Genomic DNA, 19,457 nt, shown 5'->3' with positions numbered 1-19,457 from the left:
TCTCATTTGCTTTTTATTTTACGCCATTGAATTCCCCATCTGCACTTTACTCACCAGAGTTAGCAGGCCAAACCCTTATGCTTGGGATGATATTTGTCAAAACCAACAGACAGAATTCCTTCTTCCTGCAAATCCAGCTGTCTGGAGAGATGGTCCCTTGTGTATCTGAAGAGCACAGCAGGCACCAAACCTCAGTGCCTGATGTCCCGCCTGCTACGCAATGATCTTGTACACAACATCAGGACAGTTCACTGGAGAGCCCCACGTGCTGGGGCTTGGGCAGCTTTCAGCCTGGTACTCCATGTGCTGGGGCCTTCTCCCATCAGGAGCCACAGGTCACATTCCTCTCCAGCTCTTACTCTAAACCAGGGAGCTTTGGTTGCCAAATAAATCTTTTCAGGCAGGAAGGAATGTTATGTAGGGAGGATTTACCTGTTAGTGGATTAGGCTATCCCAGAGTCAGTGGCCCTGCCAGCTCCACAAGAACCTGCCCACCGCTGCCTGCTGCCCTCTTGCAGCTTTTGCAACCAGGCTCTGCATGACCCTGCTGCTGTTTGGCAACCTGCTCATTTCTCCCAAGGGGGATGTTGAGCAGGTAAGCCTAGGAAGGATTCTGTTACGGCTGCTGTTTTCAGGTATATCGTTATGTCTTTTGGATGGGGGATAGGAGCTTAGCTTCAGAAAGATTTTACAGCATGTTGTTGATTCTTAAGTTGTCCCAGGACCTCTAAATGACCAACTGTCAATTAACTGTGACCTCTTGTGGTTTCAAAATCTGGATCCAAATGCTGAGGTTTGACTCTCTCTGTCTCAAACTCCTGACCGCAGTTCCTATTTTTAAGCAGGGATGGAAGACCATGATCTTCTGGAATTCATTAGCTTTCCCCCACCCCCCTGCTACTCTCCCCAGCTCTTTGCCATCTCTTAGAGTAGTTGCTGTGTTAGAGCTGCTGTCTCAGAGCTGCTGACTGCTGCAGTAGTATATCAGTCATAGCTTGGGATACCTACACAGCATCACATTTTGCAGGAGCACCTCAGTACAGAAGCAACTTCTAAGTCCAAACTGCCTCATCCTGGCACTTTCTCCCTTCCTCTTGCTTGCCTGTTCTCTTCTGCTCATGTTTTGTTATTGGGGACATCCAGTGGTGTGGCTGACATCCTCTGGGTCAGGGTAGAGCTACAGTTGTCCCTGCAGCTCAGCTGTCCAGCTTCCTGCACCACACTTGTTTTCCCATGGCAGCTGGACCACCTGCTGATGTCCAGCTCAGCCTCTCCACCCGTGGCCACTCGGAAGAAACCCTGGAGGTTTCAGCTCTCCTCACAAAGCGCTAACTCGATTATTGGATTTTGGATTAAAGTAAAGGCTCTGGGAGCAGAGCACAGATCACAGCGTTAGTCCACTGAGACATGTGCTTAGCAGCAGGGGTGTGTTTCCTTTGGGTTTCATATTTAGGTTAGAAATGCTCTCTTTTGGGGGCCAAATTATCATTCTCAGACACTGTAGTCAGTCTTACTATCAGCCTCACAAAGATTGCATGTCTAAAGGAAGTGACAGAAATAGATAAGTTTGTTTCCAAAACAAAACCCTTTGGTCCAGAGAAAAGATACCTGCCTCTTGGGAAAGAGAAGAAGGTCCCTATCTCTCCTACTTCTCTGAGCTCAAGGTCTCTCATCCTTTGTCTCCGACTTGTTTCCCATCGCTTATCATTTACTAGAAAAACATTCCAGCATGTGTGCAATGTTAGACCACCAAAAAAGATGAAGAAGACATGGATGCACAGCTACTTATCTATTTATAGGCAGAGAAGAACAAAAATTATATGGGAAAATTAAAATCTTTAAATACTCTGGGAGAGATGGATGGAAAAAAGGATGCTTTCATTGTTCACAAGGTTCAGGAGACTTTCTCACGAACAGCTTGGTGTAACCCCCTGGGCAACTGACTTGTATGACCAGTGGGATTTCTGTGCACAACCTCCCCTTTTGTTTCTCAAGTATCTTATTCACTTCAGCAAATAACTGCTTCAGCAGTTGTACCTTCTTGTGTTAGTGTGCTCTTGCCTTCCTTCTTGGTACTTTTTATGCTCATCCTCTGGTGTAACTCGCACACTAATATAAACACTTCTGATCATGTAACTTGTATTCATGCTCTTCTTTCCAACAAAAGTTTGAATGTTTTCATTCCAGTCACCATTTCATAGTCCTTTAAACATTTCCTTATGTCCTTTGAGAACAGAAGGCTACTGCCAGATCAGTGAAATCTCTTTCTGAAATTACTTTCTTGTTGTCTGTTCTTTCTCCTGCTATTTGTCTACTAAGTTCCAGAGGCACCACCATCTTCTCTCAGATCTCCCCTGCTAACCAGGTTTCGTTAGCCCTGGTGTTTGGAAAACACATCTGCGTCTTCCATCTTTGAGGAAAGAATTGCTGTAATATTTGCTTACAGTTCAATGGCTGTTCTTGATTAAAGCTCCTAAAGATGTGCTCTCGGCTCCCACCTCAGAGGCTGACGCATCACAAGGGGTCTAGAAGTAGTTTTCAGTTTTTGAAAGAGTGTTTTGTAAGAAACCATTAAAGTGGGACACATGAGGGTAGAGGGTGATGCTCCCTCAAATGCAATGAGGAATTTAAGGCACATGACTTAGGGTGGGAATGGAGGTCCCTCCATTGCAGGTGAGATGCAGGATGGGTAAGATCTGAGTATATTTCTTCTTGTATCCTTTTATATGTCTCCCCTCCGTACATCTAGGGCAGTGCCAACCTCAACTGTACTTTCTTCCATGAGCCCTTTCACACAGCTCCTTTTGCCCCAAAAACCTTTCCTAGCATTATCTGCAGAGTGCTCCCCTTGGGCCTCTTCTACTGTGACACTTCAGGAAACAGCCATTCTGCAATGGCCAGACCACCAGGCCAACTTGCTGATATTTATACCTACTGAAATGGCACATCTGATAAAGCACTGGAGCAATTATGCTGTCCTTGCCATCCTCCTCCCTTGCCCCTTTGAAACTGAGGTGCTCAGGCCTCTCTTGTCCCTGTGTTGCCATGGCTTCCACTGTGGAATACAGTACAGAAGCAGGCAAATTACAAGATAATTTAATGAGCTGGGGCAGAGAGTGTGGTTTGAGCACCGGTTCAAATGCTACCCCAGTGGAAGTAACATGAATCCTACTTGCAATTCCTGTCATTCTCCCTTTTCTTCTCTTCCCCCTTCCCTGTATTTTGTTTCTGCTGATAAGTCTCTAAATGTTGCCTTTGGAAAAACCACTATTGCAAACCACTAATTTCAGCTTCAGCTTTCCTTAGAAATACACCCGTGTGGGATTCAGGGCTCTGGGACCCTCCCAGGATTGCATCTGCTCTCACATTCTGCCCAGGGGAGCCTGGGGCAATCTGTTCAGTGATACACCACACTCTGTCCTCCTTGGCCTGGAGGCTCCTCTGCTTTTGAGTTTGGTCATTTGAGCACTTAAAGTGGTGGTTGATTTCCATATTTGTCATGTAAGCTCTTGCTAATATCACTAGAAAACTAGCTTTATTTTGCAGAGATCTGTAACAGTTTGATTGCAGGCTTTTAAGTTTTGTATATTGTATACAGTGAGGAAGATTGCTTAATACTTGGATGAAAAACTTTCAGAAAATAATGTGGTCTGATGATTTTTTTTAGCTTGCATCCAAGGACTATTTCTGATGTTTCAGTAAAAGGTATCTTAAAAACAATAAGCCTCTTGTGAGTAGAGCTCAGCTGTACAGAGTTCTGCATTCCCAATGAGCATTTTTAGCAGCCCACAAATTGTAAGAGGTTGAAGACTATTGTAGCAGTCAATCTGGCAAATCATTTCCTTTGAGTTGTGACACTGCATAAATATTTTTCTGTCCTGCCAAGAACTGTTGTTCTGCCAGACCTGTCATCATCTCAGTGAATAATAGATGTGAGCTCCTGATCGCTTGTGGTTGTAAAAGAACTTTATGTTCCTGTGAAGCTAGGATTGGTTTGGAATTTTTGGTCTCAGGATCTAGAACTAGACTTGTTCTCTGGTCACCATATTGTGATCTGGTCTTGTTCTAGATCACAGAATAGTACTTTTCCCCTGTACGGTGTGGCTGAAGCTATTATAGAGTTGATAATTTTCAGCCAGCAAGAAGGTTGTGATGTTGTGAAGTGGGACAGAGATCTGTAAAATTTTTGTAAGAAGCCTGTGAGATTTCACTGCTTCAGTTGTGCAAGTGCATTTTTTTCATCCTTGGTCCTATATGCTTTTCTGGATATTTGATGCAATAGGAGTTGCAGGGAGGGAGAGAAGACAGTGCTTAACATCAACAGCTTTTCTGTAAGAAAGGAATACAGTAGCTGTGAAAGCAAGCAAGTGAGACACCACCAGCCTTTCAAGGCTGAGAGGGAACAAGTTCTGCTCCTGGGAGTAATTAATTTCTGGGAAGATGTCTGCCACTTCTGCTATACACAACTGTTGTGTGCAGCTCTCCATTAAACTCTACAGATAGTGTCTACTCTGGGTGTGGTGTTATTTCAGTAGCTTTATTGTACTTTAGAAAAATATTGAGCTATTTATTTTCCAGGTCATCCAAGAGTTCTTTTTATTGATGGTTAATTGTTATGAAACTGCTAGAAAAGTACCTGGTCTTTTTGCTGAAAATTTTCTTTCTTGTGAAAACCAGGATTCTGTACTCATCTAGGAAGGCATTTAGGCAGGGTGGGTTGGCTGGATGTTAAAACAGGTTTCTGTGGCAGTTTTAAGTACTATAGTATAAGTGCTCTAAATGCAGACTCCTAAGTGCTTGGACAAATGTGATGAGATGGAACTGAGTGCTGTTAGCTTAAAAAAAAAGCACGGAATATTCTTCATCCATTTTACTAATTCCCCAGAAGCATGGGTAAAGTATATATTATCAGTCAAAAAAACCCTCTCAGATTTTCCAATTGTTATGTTTCCCTCAGCTTAAGCACTGCAACCAATTAGTTGATTTTATGTGTATCTTTTGGTGAAAGGTAGGAAATTTGGTATTGGGGACACCAAAACAAGGAGGAGTAATTAGAGATTAAAACTCATACCCCTCAGACTTATGCAAATGTCTTATGAAGAGCTTCTGTCATGGAACTATCAATGTGTATTTCTTTTATATAGAAGGGGCATTAGAGTGTGGAGCATTCTCACAAGGTTAGCAGTTGTGGTAGTAATTTGAAGTATTTCCTCTAAAAGAGCTTAATTGCTCAGGACCTCAGTGAAGCTGATGGAATTTTGTTCCCCAGGAGATGGGTATAAGGCCCCCAGAAGACTTCTTTGCACCTCAGTTATAGTTCTTGACATATTTTGCTGGAGTGGAGGAGTTAAAAAATATGTGGACTAGATGGCTCTTCAGTGAGCCTCTTGGACTTGTCTCCCAGTCTGTTTATTTTATTGTGTATTTCTTGTGTCAGAGAAGTTCTCAAGGGAATTTACCATTCAGCATTTTATACAGAGATTATATTAAATCCAAGAGTGAGTTTTCTGCTTTGTCTGCTTTATGGCAAAGCTCACTGGAACTTTAATTCATTTTTTTGTCATGTGTGACTTCAGTTCCATGAGCTAATATTAGTCATACAGTGAAGAAACATCTATATATAAACAAAGAGTTTTGTATGTTTCCATATATACTCATGTTTCTATATATAAGCAAAATGCTTTCATAGGAATATTTTAAAATATGTCACATTTTGTCATGTATTTTATGGTGGGAAAGTGTAATCGGAAAAAATGCGTTTAGATCTTGTGGGACAGTAAGGTAAAATAGCTACTTGTGTGAACTGGATCTTTTTTTAGATGCAGGCACTACAGAAATAGCCAAGTGATAGCCCCACTGTGAACTCCAAATGCATTTCCTTTTCACCAGGGCTTGCTGGGCTGTTTGTCTAACCCTTGTAAGGACAGCGATGCAGCGCGCGTAGCCGGGCTCCTGGCTTCTGGAAGGCCTGGAAGGATGGGGACCTTTGCATGTATTAATCTGGTGTGTGTAAAGATGCAGAGCAGTAGATGGTACATAGTTCCTCTGATTTAGACTAACTGTGCATTTGAGCTCTACTAGGAAATACTTGGTGTTTCAAGTAAATAAATTGTGCACGGTATAAAGTAGGGTTTTTTATAATCACTTTTATTCACAGCTTTCAACAATTTTGTTGGGTTTTCTTTCTTCGCTTTCTCATGAAGAAATGACAGCCTTTTTTCTGCAAGTGGAAATCACAGCTATGTTTTGAAGTTTGTTATCTCCTGTCATTTTTGGGGGCTGGCATAGGGTCTGCAGTTTTACTGCTGTGAGGGAGGTTGCTTGGGGGTTTGTTTGTTTTGTCTGGTTGAGGTTTTATGTTATTGTTTTGGGTTTCTTCACTGTTATATATTTTTCTCCTTACCTATCCAAATACCATGCTTCTTTAAGTTTTGTGAAAATGTTGTGTATGGGCAAGAGAGGGAATTTTTCCTTTTGCTTCCTCTGAGGTAGAGATGAGCAGTCAGCCCTGACCTGTTCCGTGAAAGCAGCATCACCTGGACATTAGCTGCATTTGTGGAGGGGACTTTCCTTAACAGAAAGAGGATGCAGAAAGCAGATCTCTAAGATTGCTCTTCTTCCAAGAGCAAATCTCCAAGAGCATTGCAGACCCCAACAAAAGGTCTGGGGGAAAAGGTGTGGGTGTGTTGCTATTTCAGTAGGAGATCAACAGGGGTAAGTAAGGGTGTTACAGTGAGGAAAGATATGAAATGCTAGACCCATCTGTTTAAAGAACTATCAAACAAACCCCATCTACATCTATATCTACATATGGCTGTGACTCTTTAGCTTTTCCAAGCTCTCATGCCCCCATCCTTGGATATTCTCATGTGAACCCCATGCAGCGACAGACATCCATTCTGGTATCATTAATATGGTAGATAAATACTGCTGTTTAAACTATAGATTTTATGGCAAGTCCTCAGTGCCTAGGAGACTGATATCCTGTTTGGGGTTTGTGTTGATATTTTTGTATGGGCATACTCAGAATGTCTGGATTTACAATCCATCACAACAAATAACAGTGAAGTCTGCCCGTGTTTGTTGCATGACCTAGTTATCCATGTCCTTTCTAGCAGAAGTTAGAGCTGGTTTACTTCAGTGTTTATTGGGATGTAGAAAAATTTAGCCTAAGCCTAGCTAAAAATAAACAAATGCAAAGCAGAAGCCATGACAATGGGACACCATTGCTATGAGGCCATTTCCATGGTCGGAGTGTTTTAGGGATGCAAGGATGCTGGCATTGTGCACTGTCTGAGTGCTCTTAGTGTGGGCAAGGATTTGTGGGTAAAGCTGTATGGGTTGTTTGAGGCTTAATTCACCTTCTGCTCTCACAAGCTAATTTGACCAATGGGTTCAGCCATAGTAAATGATGTTATTTCCTCAGGTAGTGGAGTTGTGCTTTACCATAACTCTCATTGGAATATTGCAGAAGGAGTTGGGTTCATCAGGTCAGCAGATCAGAGCCCTACAAACAGATTGTTCAAATGGACCATTGTGAGCTCTTGCTGTCCTGAGGTATCTTGATGCAATGCTATTACATGGTGTGAGGAAGAAAGTATGGGAGCCTAGGCTTAGGTAAAATCAGAGATACCCTGGGTCCCTCATTTGCAGGCAAGGTGAACAAGATAGAGATCTGTCCCTTGCCAGAGGAGACTGAGTGAAAAAGTGTTTTGCTTATGAGAATCTATGCCACAAAGCTTGTTCTGGAGTAAAATTGTCAAAGTAAACAAAGTCCCAGAAATGATATTAAAGCTAAGTACTTAGGTCACTGAGGAGCAAATATTTTCAGATTAATTTTGGATGGAGCTAAAATAATCATAGACTTCTGCAGAACACCAAAGAAAACAGGGATGGCTCCACTACACCTTCCCTGAGCTAAAGAGGAGGATCATGAAAGAAATACCATCCTGGCAAAATTCCTGTTACATCACATTTCTTCACTTTATGATAAATATTTGACAAAAAGAATTCGGATAATATTGTAAGGTAGGTGTGAGTTGCATGTCATCCTTTGTCATCCACACCCAGCAGCTGGAAGGCTGTTGAGCTGCTCTGATTTATGTGCCATCTTTGAAATAATTTTGGCCTGAATTTTAAAAATAACCGATGAGCAGCCATTCCACTAATTCTTTTTATTGTCATCTTGCTTCCTCAAATGCCATGCTTAATGTCTCTGTCATTGGGTTAGGAAAACTGAGATAAATAGTGTGGAAAAATATTACAATTAAATTTGGGGACAGGTTCATTTGGAATAAATTCAGCATTTACTTAAAAGGATAGTAGCCTAGTCATATGAAAGGCAGCTACAGTTGGTTACTCATTTTAGTCTGTGGTCTTAGTTCCATCGTGATTTTCTTCACAGTCTGGGTATATCCTGTTGAACCTTAGTCTTCCAGAGTAAAGGAACTCTTCATCACAGCAAAAGCAGTGGTGGCAAGTTGACAAAATCAGCCTCCTGCTTTAAGCTCTTCTCCCCTTTGTTATATTTCCAGTGTCTTATTGCTCTAGGCTACCTCTTCACCTTACCTCCAGTTCTCTTCAGTGGCTGTTGCTGAAGGAGCAAAACTGTCCTATCTGGGAGGTTTTCTTCATCCTTCAAGAGCTCTGGGAAAATGCAGGCTACCAGAAGGAGGCCATGCAGGGTGATGCTAAGAAACACTAATTAGATGGTTGTTCACAAATGGAAAATTTAAAAAGTTGCTTTATAAAGTTAGTAATAAAAAATATTCATAGCGTAATTGCCACAGAAATTGATCTTTGAAGTCTCTTTTATTCCATTTCTGAAAACTGACCCAGTAACATGATTTTTGAGAAAATTAATCTTGCCGTTTCTGTATGGAAAGATGATATTTTATTACAAGTTCACTTGTAAATTTTATGTGTGTGTGTATATATATATACACACATCCTATGAACAAAGCCAGTTATTCTACATTTGTTCTTCAACAGTATTAAGAATGCATTCAAGTATACCATCAGTATTGTTACTCTTTCAAACAAGGTGGTTTACTGTAATCTTTCCTTTTCCTAGAGACACTGAGTCGGCACTTGAAGTAGCTCTTTTGGTCTCTTTGCATGACAGACTTTTAAAGTAACATGTCATCAAGATAAACTCTACTTAAATCCTTTGCGAAATGCAAAATCGTGGTTCTTTTCCCCCTGTATACATTATTGTATTAGTATTTTGCAAAAAAAATTGCAGTTCGAGGTTGGTTGGGTATCTGTGATGCCTAGTTCTGAAACCACAGGTTCTTTTCCCCCTGTATACATTATTGTATTAGTATTTTGTAAAACAATTGCAGTTTGAGGTGGTTGGGTATCTGTGATACCCAGTTCTGAAACCACAGGTGCTCCTTTGTCTGTTTGCTATTGTGTCAGACAGTTTCACCACATCCTTGGGTGGTTCAAATTATTTCCCCCCCCCTTCTATCCATAACCTGATCTGCTCATGTCCTCAGCAAAGAGGATTAGGTCCAGTCAGAAGTGCTCTATTCTGTGCCATTAGCTAAAAGCAAAGCGAAGATGCTGCTGGTGGCTTCAGAAGGTTGGAAATGAATGCTCCAGTTGAGGTTCTCTGATCTGTGACCTGTCTTGACAGTTCGCTACATTTAGGTGCGCCAAACCTTTTTAGTCTTTAAAAGAACCACTTCGCAGCCAGAGTATATTCCCCTGTTCCCACTGCATTTTCTTCACAGTGTGATTCACAGTTCTGCAGCAGCCGTGCTTGCATGGTTACACCTCCCAGGACCTTACCCTAACGAAAAGCCAGTGGGAGAAGCAGATTGTGCTTCATGTACCCTCACATTGCTGCAGTATCCTTCATTTTCTGCTGCAGCAGCTGGAGGTTGGGCTGCGATGGCGGCTGCCGCAGCACCGGGCACGGGTCGGTGCTGCCCCGTGTTATGATCCAGAGAAATAAACGTGCAGCATCAGAGCCCCAGCGCTCACGTGGCCCTGATCCTGCACTCGTGGGATGTCAAGGTCACCGGTGCTGGTCGTGTTTGCAGGCGTGTTTGTCGTGCAGCTTTGCTTGCTGTGGAAGCACACGCACCTGAGTGGTTCTGGGGCTGTATAAATCCTGCAAGGATGTCGTCACCAATTTAGAATTGCTAACAGGGAATTTAGAAAGCTAACAGGGGAGCTTTTCGTTAAGCTTCCCCTGGCTCCTGCTGCAATATAAATTAGAAAGCCTTGCACTGAGCTTGAAAAATCTGACAGTGCCATCGACCAGCTGGGGTTTTGAGCTGCTGGGAATGCAAACTGCATGTGATATAAATGGCCTGAAGTAAAAAAGGTCATTAAAATAGAATATTAATAATCTAACAGGTTGGTAACACGTGAACCCTTTTAGATTTATGCCCCAAATACTGACCTAAAAGTAAAATACAGGAGCTTCTGATGGTAATAATAATAAAAAAAGACTGTGTCTAGCCCCCAGTTCCTTTCATGACCCACAGCCCCAAGATGCTGCTCTGCCTTTTCAGCTCATATGCTTTGCCCTCAGCATGGCCTAGGTCCTTATGTAAGCAGGCTGGCCTCAGCTAACCTCCTCCTGAGGCCCAAACATGTTTCTGTTGTGCCTTCTAGTACTTTACCTTTGTTAGATTTTAAATCTCATGGTGGAGATGCCAAAATCCAGAAGCTCCCCAAATTAAACCCGATTTGTTTTAGGAGTTGAGGGAGGCAGGATTAGAGTATTAGATCAGTAGGATTTTTGGCTGCAATGATACAGAACAAGGCTGTTGTTTCTGTTGGTGTCGTGTTTTGGTTACCTGAACAGCAAACTCAGTTCTTTCTTGGTTGTTCTGGGTTGGTTTCTATTTTTGTTGCTCATAAACATTTTTTGATGTTCTTATGTGGTGGAATAACTGTTGGTTAGTGAAAGTAGCCTGTTGGCCAGGTGGAGTGATGGAGGAGACTTAATGAAGGGCTTAAGAAATTGTACCCACTAGGGCAGAAGAAAAGGGAGAAGAAGGCGTGATGGGCACAAGTCATAGCACCAATGCAAAGCTCCAGGAGGAGACACTGAACAGGCCATGGCAGATATTGATCTATGGAGATCAGTGGAGATTGCCATGGAGTCCCAGGCTCAAGTATACAAGTATATATCAAGTATTTATCTCAAAGGACATCTGTCTGCATTTAGCACTAGGCCTGCACCCAGACCCCATCAGGTCTGGGGAGGACCTGGAGCTTTGAGTTCAGCAAACCCCAGGTTTTGTGCTCCCTCTGCTGGCCGCATTTTTGCTGGCTAGTGCCCGTTCTTCGTCCCTGAAGGAATGCTGAAATCATCGGGGACAATCTTGAACAAATATGGAAGTAATAAAATTAGCATAGTTCCTTTTTAGGGTCCTTGAACACTAAGAAAAAAATAATTGTTGACCATGCTGTGGAGGTGCAAAGTTAGTAAGGAGATGTATTTCTTACACTTCTTTCCAAAAGGTCGTTACTTGCCTTTGGAAGTGGAGTCAGAGCGAAAATCAAATCAGCCTAAGTCACTCTTCAGTATCTTTTGAATCTAGTGTGGAAGTCTTGAACCATGACCAAGAATGACTTCAGTATTCTGTTTGCTTGACTTGAATTTTATCTGAATTTTTTGTTCTGTGTTAGCCCAGATTGTGATAGGTCTCTCTCCAGACTCAATATTTGCTCTTCTCATTGCTGCCACCCCTTCTCTCAGCATTAGTTTGCTGCACTCCCTTCAAGTGCTTCCTTGATTTGTTTTTTTAAACTTCCACCCTGTTTCTCGTCTCAAACCACCAGTATCCTGATATCACAACTCAGGTTAGAGCCTCAGAGGCGTGTCAAAAACCACTTTGTTTTCAAGAGAGTTTTCTTTCTGAAGCCTTGTGTTTTCCATCTGTTGCTTTCCTGCTTCAGGTCCAGGAGGTACTTCTCTAGGACATTAGCTTCCAGTTTTGGGAAGCATGATCAGATGTTCTGGCCAACACTGAGAGCAGCCCAGCTAGTGGTGTGCATTACACACTCTGTGGACCCTGCTTATAGTCAATCCCAGCCATATGCAATCTAAATCCCCTTCTGGACTGTATGGCTGGCAAGCATTGGCACACTGTTTGTGTCAAGGGTGTAATTTCTAATGGTCAAGGAGTTTCTGAAGCTTTTCCTCTCAGCTCTTTAGTTTCACTCTTGCTGCCTGCCTACACCTGGCAGTAGTTTTCCCTAATGTTCTCACTTTGCCTGACTCTTCCCTAAGATTTCCACTCAGCAGAACACTGGGTTGAAATGACCTTTTCCCTTACTCTCAAGTTATTTCTGGTTCCCAGATAATTTCTTTCACACATGTATCTATCATGACTTCTCAGCTTCCGATCCAAGATTGTTGCCAGGCTCAGTTCAGTTGCACATAAAGCTGAAGCAAGTAGCAGCTTTCTAGACTTACACTCTCACTCTTACAAGCAGCAGCAAAGTAAATTAAGTTTGGTAGCATGCTTCTCACCAGAATCTGACCAGATGGGATTGAAGGATAGGTGGCAGTGGTTGAGTTGAAGCGCATACACTGAGTGATAGGCTGCTGGAGATGGAAAATGTTATCTCATCACTTCTCTTCCATCCGCCATGGGGGTAGCAGAGAAGTTTTGAGTCCTTTCTAGGAGTCCAGTTGAGTATTTCAAGTTGCAAGTAGCTAAGCTTCTGCCATTTCCCTTGGGAAAGTATTTCTTACAGATACAATTCACTGACAGGAAGTAATTCTGAAACTTTCCCTCATTATTCCTTTTTTTGGTGTCCTCCCACTTTAAACAGCTTTAACACAAAGAATCTATTTAAAGCACTACTTTTTTATTTTCCTGTGAAGGTTGATGTGGTTTCTGGTTAATGTTTGTACAAGACTGAGAGTTCTCAGGTTTAAAGGCAAAGAACCACCATATTCCCTGTGGTTGCGCTGATAACTTTCACACATTTCCCAGAGGGTCTAGATGAGATGAATTAAATGACTGTCAGTTATTGGGTTCCTTTCCAAAATACATACTGAAAAAAATATGTATTTTGGTGCGAAAAGAGCAGGATCTGAAAAGCCTAGTATAAATCTTGATTATGTTTGTGTAGAAGTTCTGGGTTTCTCTTGATTCTGCAAATGGTGTCATGTTGGGAACCCAAAGGCAGCGTATACCAAATGGTATTGTGGAGGAGAAAGTAGCAGTCTGATTTCCCCATTGAAAATAGTCAAAGTGCAAAAGAAAACAGCATGAATACAAATTTCTGCTAGTAGAAGAGAGATTTAATGTCCTTGAACTATGCTACAGAAAAGAATTTTAGAAAACACTTGTTACTTAGGTATAATGACTTGCAAGCTAGTGCTACTCTGGAGGGAGTTGTTTTTAATGGTTAAATTATACACCACATTTTGCATTTAATTCTTTTGCATAATGTGTTGTTAAATTGGTGAATCTCAATGATGGATCATATTGTTTACCTTTATAGAAATCAGGCAACACCAAAACAGTTGCATAAGAATAGACCAGGAGATTGTTCAGAAGCACAGATCATTCGTTAAGAAATTCAAGGACAGCTAAACATCTCTTGGGATCTTTCATATCATCACAGGCATATTAAACAGTTTATAGCTTAAACTTCCAGGGCACTCGCTAACAGCAAATATACTCAGATTACTAGTTTTTACAAAAATGGACTAGCCTGATTCTAGTTTTACCACAAAATTGCTTAATGGGAACCTTCTGTTTTATAAATGTCAACCATGGCTTTGAGTTAGCACTGATTTTTGTTAATAAATGGAAACTGAAGGCTTTTAGTGAGATCTTCTTCTTGTGTGGTGGAAATAACACATACAGATCTTCCCAGTTACTAAGTTCATAAACCTCCTCTTGCAGAAACAGGTGTCTCTAGTTGCTTGCTTATATAGATCATATACGAGTTGTTGCTCACTGCCCAGACCTTCTGAGTTACACCCCTGCTGTTGGACCACTTAGTTCCTGAGATTCCTCTTTTGCTTGAAAGTTGGGCCATCAGTATTACAATTTTCTGCAGTGTAGTCTGGCTAGTGGTGGCATTTGGCTATTACTTGTTGGTGACATGCAAGGCCATATTGTGGCATTCTAGATCAGGAAATTTTAGTGCTGTCTTTAAATATCATTCTTGTATGCTGAAAATTTTCCAATTTATTCATGTTCCTGAGCAGAAATTCGGGAATGAAAAGTCAGAAATTAAGTTTGAGCTGGGACTTCAGGTGGGCCTTCAAAGTCTTTTAGAATTGCAGGCAGGGGGTTCTGGAGTTCATTTGATTCAACTCTCTCTTAAGAGCAGGCAACCTTTGAAGTTGGTTCAGGTCACTGAGTTTTCAATACCTCCAAAGATGGAGATTTCACAGCCCTTCTGGTCCCCTTTCCAGTGTTTGCCAATGCTCATGAGGAGCAAATTTTCCTTATATAAGGTGAGTTTCCGTTTTTGAAACTTGTATTCATTACCTCGTACCCTATCAGAACCTAGCTTCAAGAATTATCTGGCTTTGTCTTCTTTGTAGCCTCCTATGAGTATGTGAAGACCTCTACAACCCCTCTTTTAGGCTTTTCTTCACAAGACTGAACCAATATATCTCCCTCTGCTTTTCCTTGTGCTCCAGCCCCAGACCATCTTAGTGTCCATCTACCATAGTTGCTTCAATTTGTCAATGTCTTGTCATGTACTGGAGAACCCCAAACTGGGCACCAGTGCTCCAGGTGCAGTCTACAAATGCTGAATAGAGGGTGGAAACTTTTTTCTGTATCTTTTTCAAGGAATGGTCAAGGTACTGTAAGAGAATCAGTATTTCAAGCATTTCTTCCAGTGCTGTTCCACATGGCCGGTCAATCACATTGACTCTGTTGAGTTCATCTAGGTTCACTGACTCATGTGGATTTCACTAAGCATCTTCTTAATTAGCTTAATAAATTAATCAGAAGTTTTAGTACAGAGCAAAATCCAAGCTGAGCAGCAAGATTTTGAGCAATGGGATGAGACTGGATTTACTTGCAACCAAACTCCTTGGTCCTTTAGTTTCCCATGCACGTAACTGAGAAATCAGCATTTGTCACAACTTGTGCTTGAAGCTGTGCCCATGTATAAGCTCCATAGGCTCTTGCTGATGATACCAACCATTGCTGTGAATGGGGGAGAGTAACAAAAAGCAAGCACTGCCTGCCTGTGGCCCCGGAGGGATGGTGGGTCAGAGCACTGCCCACGTTCTCTCCTGATACTGCTTCTTACACCTCATGCAGATCATTTCTGCCTTCATCATCAGATCTGCCCATGATGCAGAGCTGCCTGCTTGCTAAATCTCATTCAGTCAACTCTTAAAACAAGATTATAGAGAAATATTGATGTTGTAGGTGTAGTATTGTGAGAGTCTGTGGCCAGAAAATCAGCAAAGTATGGAAATTATTTATATGTTTTTCATGCACTCCTGCTCTCTCTGTTTAATTTGTGTTCTGCACTCAGAGCCCTAGGAAAAAAAATAGACTGTCCAGGTTTCCTTACCTGGACACTTACTTTATTCACCTTCTTGTTAGATATGTATTGTATGTCCTTAGCAATGGAAAATAATTTTGAAGCCTTTCTCAGTTGAATAAAACAGTATGACAAATACCAGTGGCCTGATTAAGTCTTTGAATAAAACCATAGCCATTTTCTATTTAAAACACTTTGAGAAGTCACTATTTTACTCACAGGCCACTTTTAAAGTTGGGTCCCTGCTGTGTTTTGCTCTTTTATGATATATAAAGAAACCTTTACACTTCTCTGGATTTTCCTTTTCTGCCTTGATTGCTTCCATACGTGGAGGGTATTTTCCAGTCACCTACGCAGCAGTCTGAGAGGGCAACCAGTCCAGGAATGCATCTTCATGCTACTCTGTCACCAGTGCCAATGTGTGTTCTACTGTCTGAAGATTCCTGGCAAATTACCAGATCTGGATCAAAATAAACTTACAAAGAAACAAGAGATGTACTTTTCACATCTGGTCTGTCTTACCAAGTGACTTCATGAACAATGGAGACAATGCAAAGGAAGGAGAAGACTCAGGGAGCAAAAGGCAGCCTTTGGGTGATAAATAATAAAACTAAAAAGCAGAGATAATATCAGAGCCAGAAAAAAACTGTTTCTCGCCTTCGTTCTTATTGTAGAAAGTTCAAAATGTTCAATAACAATCTATAACTAATTCCTTACCATGTCACTTTGCCTAAGAGAGCAGTAACTGGAACAGATTTTGGTCATTTCTCACGTTAGGTGCTGTTGGTCAGATGAGAGCTCAGCAGCTGCTGAAATGGGGAGAGTATAACATATTTTAGTGGTCCTACATTCTTGGTAGGGGCCACCTTGGTGGAAAGGGCACGTAGATGGTTTTATGGCTAAAAGTTGCACACAGCTTTCCATGGCATTACAGCCCCTCAGTTTCTTCCCCAGTTCTATTTCCATATATCTCTCTTGTTCATTAGAGATGTGTCCAGGACTCCACTATTAGAAAGACTGTCCTTTCCAAACTGTAAAAAATTATCACTTAATTCAGCTTTATCATAGGCAATACAGAAATGGAGGAGAAGGATGTAATTTGGGGATTCTTATCAAAGCCAGAATTCCCTGTTGATAGCAATGTTAGTTGTTGTTGAGTTTTTTGTTTGGTTTTGGTTCTGTTTTTTTGTTGTTTATTTGTTTTTAATTATTTTTTATCCTCTTGTACAAATCTGAGCACACTTCTCACTTACTAGTGTGTCAGAATGGTGATCCTTGGATATTAGCATCTGAACAATCATGTGCAAAGACTTCTGGTCCATGGTAGTTCTTGAAGGAGTTACAAATTTTCAGCAGGTGTTGGAAACTAAATTACAGTATTTGGCTTGTCTGTGTTTGTCATGTGAAATGTTTTTCTGCCATAGTTGTTCTTGAACATCGTTGAAGGATGTAATTGCAGTAATACATTACAGGGCAAAAGCCATGGTAATAGTACTTACATTTTTCATAGTTTTATGAAGTTACCTTTTTCCTTTTTTTCTTTTCTTTTTTTTTTTTAATGCTGTTCATTGAAAAGCAGAAGGAGCTGGAAGTCCTGCAAAGAATGTAAAGAAATAAAACCTGGCATAGTGGAAGACTTTCACTACAATATGAGTGTTGATCCTTTAAAATCAGAAATCATCTTTCTGTTAATTCACTGTAGAATTAGTTCTCCTCAAGATAAGACTCAGCAGTGCTGTGGAGTTGGTATTTAAAGTATGTCCATCTGCATCTAAACGAGTAGCTCCAAGACAATCAGATTATGCAGTAGTTACTTTGGTGAGAATATCGCCTAAGTGGAATGGAAACTTCATTTTGAGTCTAATATTAGACCCTGCTTTGGAAAATTCCTTTTAAATGATCACAAGCTGGGAATAGCAAAAGAATTTAACTTTCGACAGACAGCATACACCAAGAATTTGTTTTTAACTGCTTATGTTGGGTCCCTGGGAAAGCAGATGTGAAAAACTTACCAAAGTGAATTGACCTGACCTGATGCAGTGTTTATATCAGTAGTTGATAAGTTTTCCTCCCTCATCTAATTTGCTGGGGATATTTTCATTCTTTAAGCATGAGTAAGTCTGGGTTGGAATAGTTTGAATACTTGTTAGTCTAATAATCTGAATCTTAAATCACGCAGACATTATTGCCTATAAAGGGGTGTAAGCAAAGTTGAACTATTTTGGTTATCTTCCATGGGTGGGGATAAGTACCATTTTTAAGACTGGTGATGAGGAACGTGAGGCAACGTTACTTGCCTCCTGGTAGTTCAGAAAGTGTATTGATATTTGCTGTATTTGTATTTCAAAATGTATTTATTGAACCGTTTGAATGTATATCACTTTTTGTGCAGCTTTACAAAGGGAACTGGCTTTCAGTGGCAGCTGGGGAAACTGGCAACCAAGGATATCAAAGCAGATTTGAAGGGCCATGATATTGTTATTATTCCTGTGGCAAAAAGCACTTTAGGTGTTAATGAATACACTGAATGATGCACAGCTCAGGGATGTTTAGAGCCAGTAATGTATCTCATCTTAGCTTTTGTCACTTTGAATATTTTAATTAATTCCTAAATACCCCTCCTCCCATATGGAACATGTGTAATTACATATTTTTGAGTGAGGGAGAAGGAGAAGATAAACTCATGGACTGGGCTGACCTCCTCTCCCTATCTGTACCCTTGTCCACATGCTTCTGTGGTTTGGCCTTTGTTGTTACCAAGGCTGAGGAGAACATCCACAGGAACCCAAAGGAGGGCTCCAGGCTGGCTGCCTGCTGCCAGTGTGTGAGACGAGAAGTGGAACAGCCATTGAGAAGATAATGCAGTGAATTCAGTGCCAGGGTGACATTTTCACTGGAAAAGACATTAGAAAGAGAAAGAGAACATTAGAAAGATCTCTTTAGCCATCCTTTAGTTTGTTAGGAAAATTCACGGGCCCCAGGAATGCACTTCTTAAACAGAATTCAGATTATGATTTTAAGCATCTGTTAAACTTTGTTTTTTTGTTCATGAAGCCTGACACTAGCCATTTTGTCTTTATACCAGTGTGTCTGCTATAATCTCTGCTATAATTTCTGATCTTTCAGGAATTCCTAAAATGTCTAAATTTCTGATCTGTGTCCTTTCAGGCAAGTCTCACCTGGCTATAGTACAAAGAGTAAACAATGAAGGAGAAGGGGATCCTTTTTATGAAGTCCTGGGAATTGTCACTTTAGAAGATGTCATTGAAGAGATCATCAAATCTGAAATTCTGGATGAAACAGATCTATACAGTGAGTAGAAATATTTGCACTTTGTTTATAGCTGAGAGAGGCAAGACTCCATCCAGCAGCTGTTGTGTTTAATAGCTGTGTTCTGAGAGATGTTTAAGTCGCTGATTTAAAATCTCAATGGTCAAATGGCCTACAGGTCCCTCAGATGGTAAAAGTAATTTTTGTTTTTGCACCATGAGCACTTCACACCTTTATGCTGGATGAATTGAGAAACAGGACAGCTGTTTTTGTAACAGGACAACAGGTTTTGACCCTTCCATCAAGAAGTTCTACTGCAACAATCTACAACAATCCAGTCTCATGTTAGCTGTTCTCCACCACAGTGGCCTTGTTAAGCCTTTTAGTTACAGTGCTCACAGCCTGACACATTTTTCCATAACTTCTCTGCCTCGTGTGCCAGTAGTCCGTGTGTTACCATATTTTAACAAGAAAGCAAGTAAATACCATGGCTCAACAAAGAGGACTGAAGTCTCTTTCAAGCCTCTGTCATTCATTCAGAAAACCTAAGAATGGCAAGTCTTCTTCAGGGCTAAAAGCCAGCACGTCCTAAATGACTCCTCTTTTTATCACTTCATACAGCTCCTTCCTTCCTTTGTAGTAACATGTTGAGGGAGATGATGTTTCAGGTCAACCATTACCTGGAA

At 41.2% G+C, this 19,457-nt stretch overlaps 1 protein-coding gene across 6 annotated transcripts in view; it reads left to right on the top strand.

Annotated features, from left to right (window-relative positions):
* CNNM2 (cyclin and CBS domain divalent metal cation transport mediator 2) overlaps positions 1-19,457 on the top strand; it is a 121,878-nt gene that overhangs the window by 73,324 nt on the left and 29,097 nt on the right. For all 6 annotated transcript variants that reach the window (XR_011726750.1, XR_011726749.1, XR_011726751.1 and 3 more), the window contains exon 2: positions 18,670-18,813. Coding sequence is in view for 3 of the 6 variants with exons in the window: in XM_071748353.1 (XP_071604454.1) it covers positions 18,670-18,813 (144 nt within the window). In the remaining 3 variants the exon portion in view is untranslated. The remainder of the gene's footprint in view (positions 1-18,669; positions 18,814-19,457) is intronic.

The sequence above is a fragment of the Heliangelus exortis genome, chromosome 7 (assembly GCF_036169615.1).
Source record: "Heliangelus exortis chromosome 7, bHelExo1.hap1, whole genome shotgun sequence".
NCBI lineage: Eukaryota > Metazoa > Chordata > Aves > Apodiformes > Trochilidae > Heliangelus > Heliangelus exortis.
The sequence above is the reverse complement of the archived record's forward strand: the minus strand, read 5'-3'. Positions and strand labels throughout refer to the sequence as shown.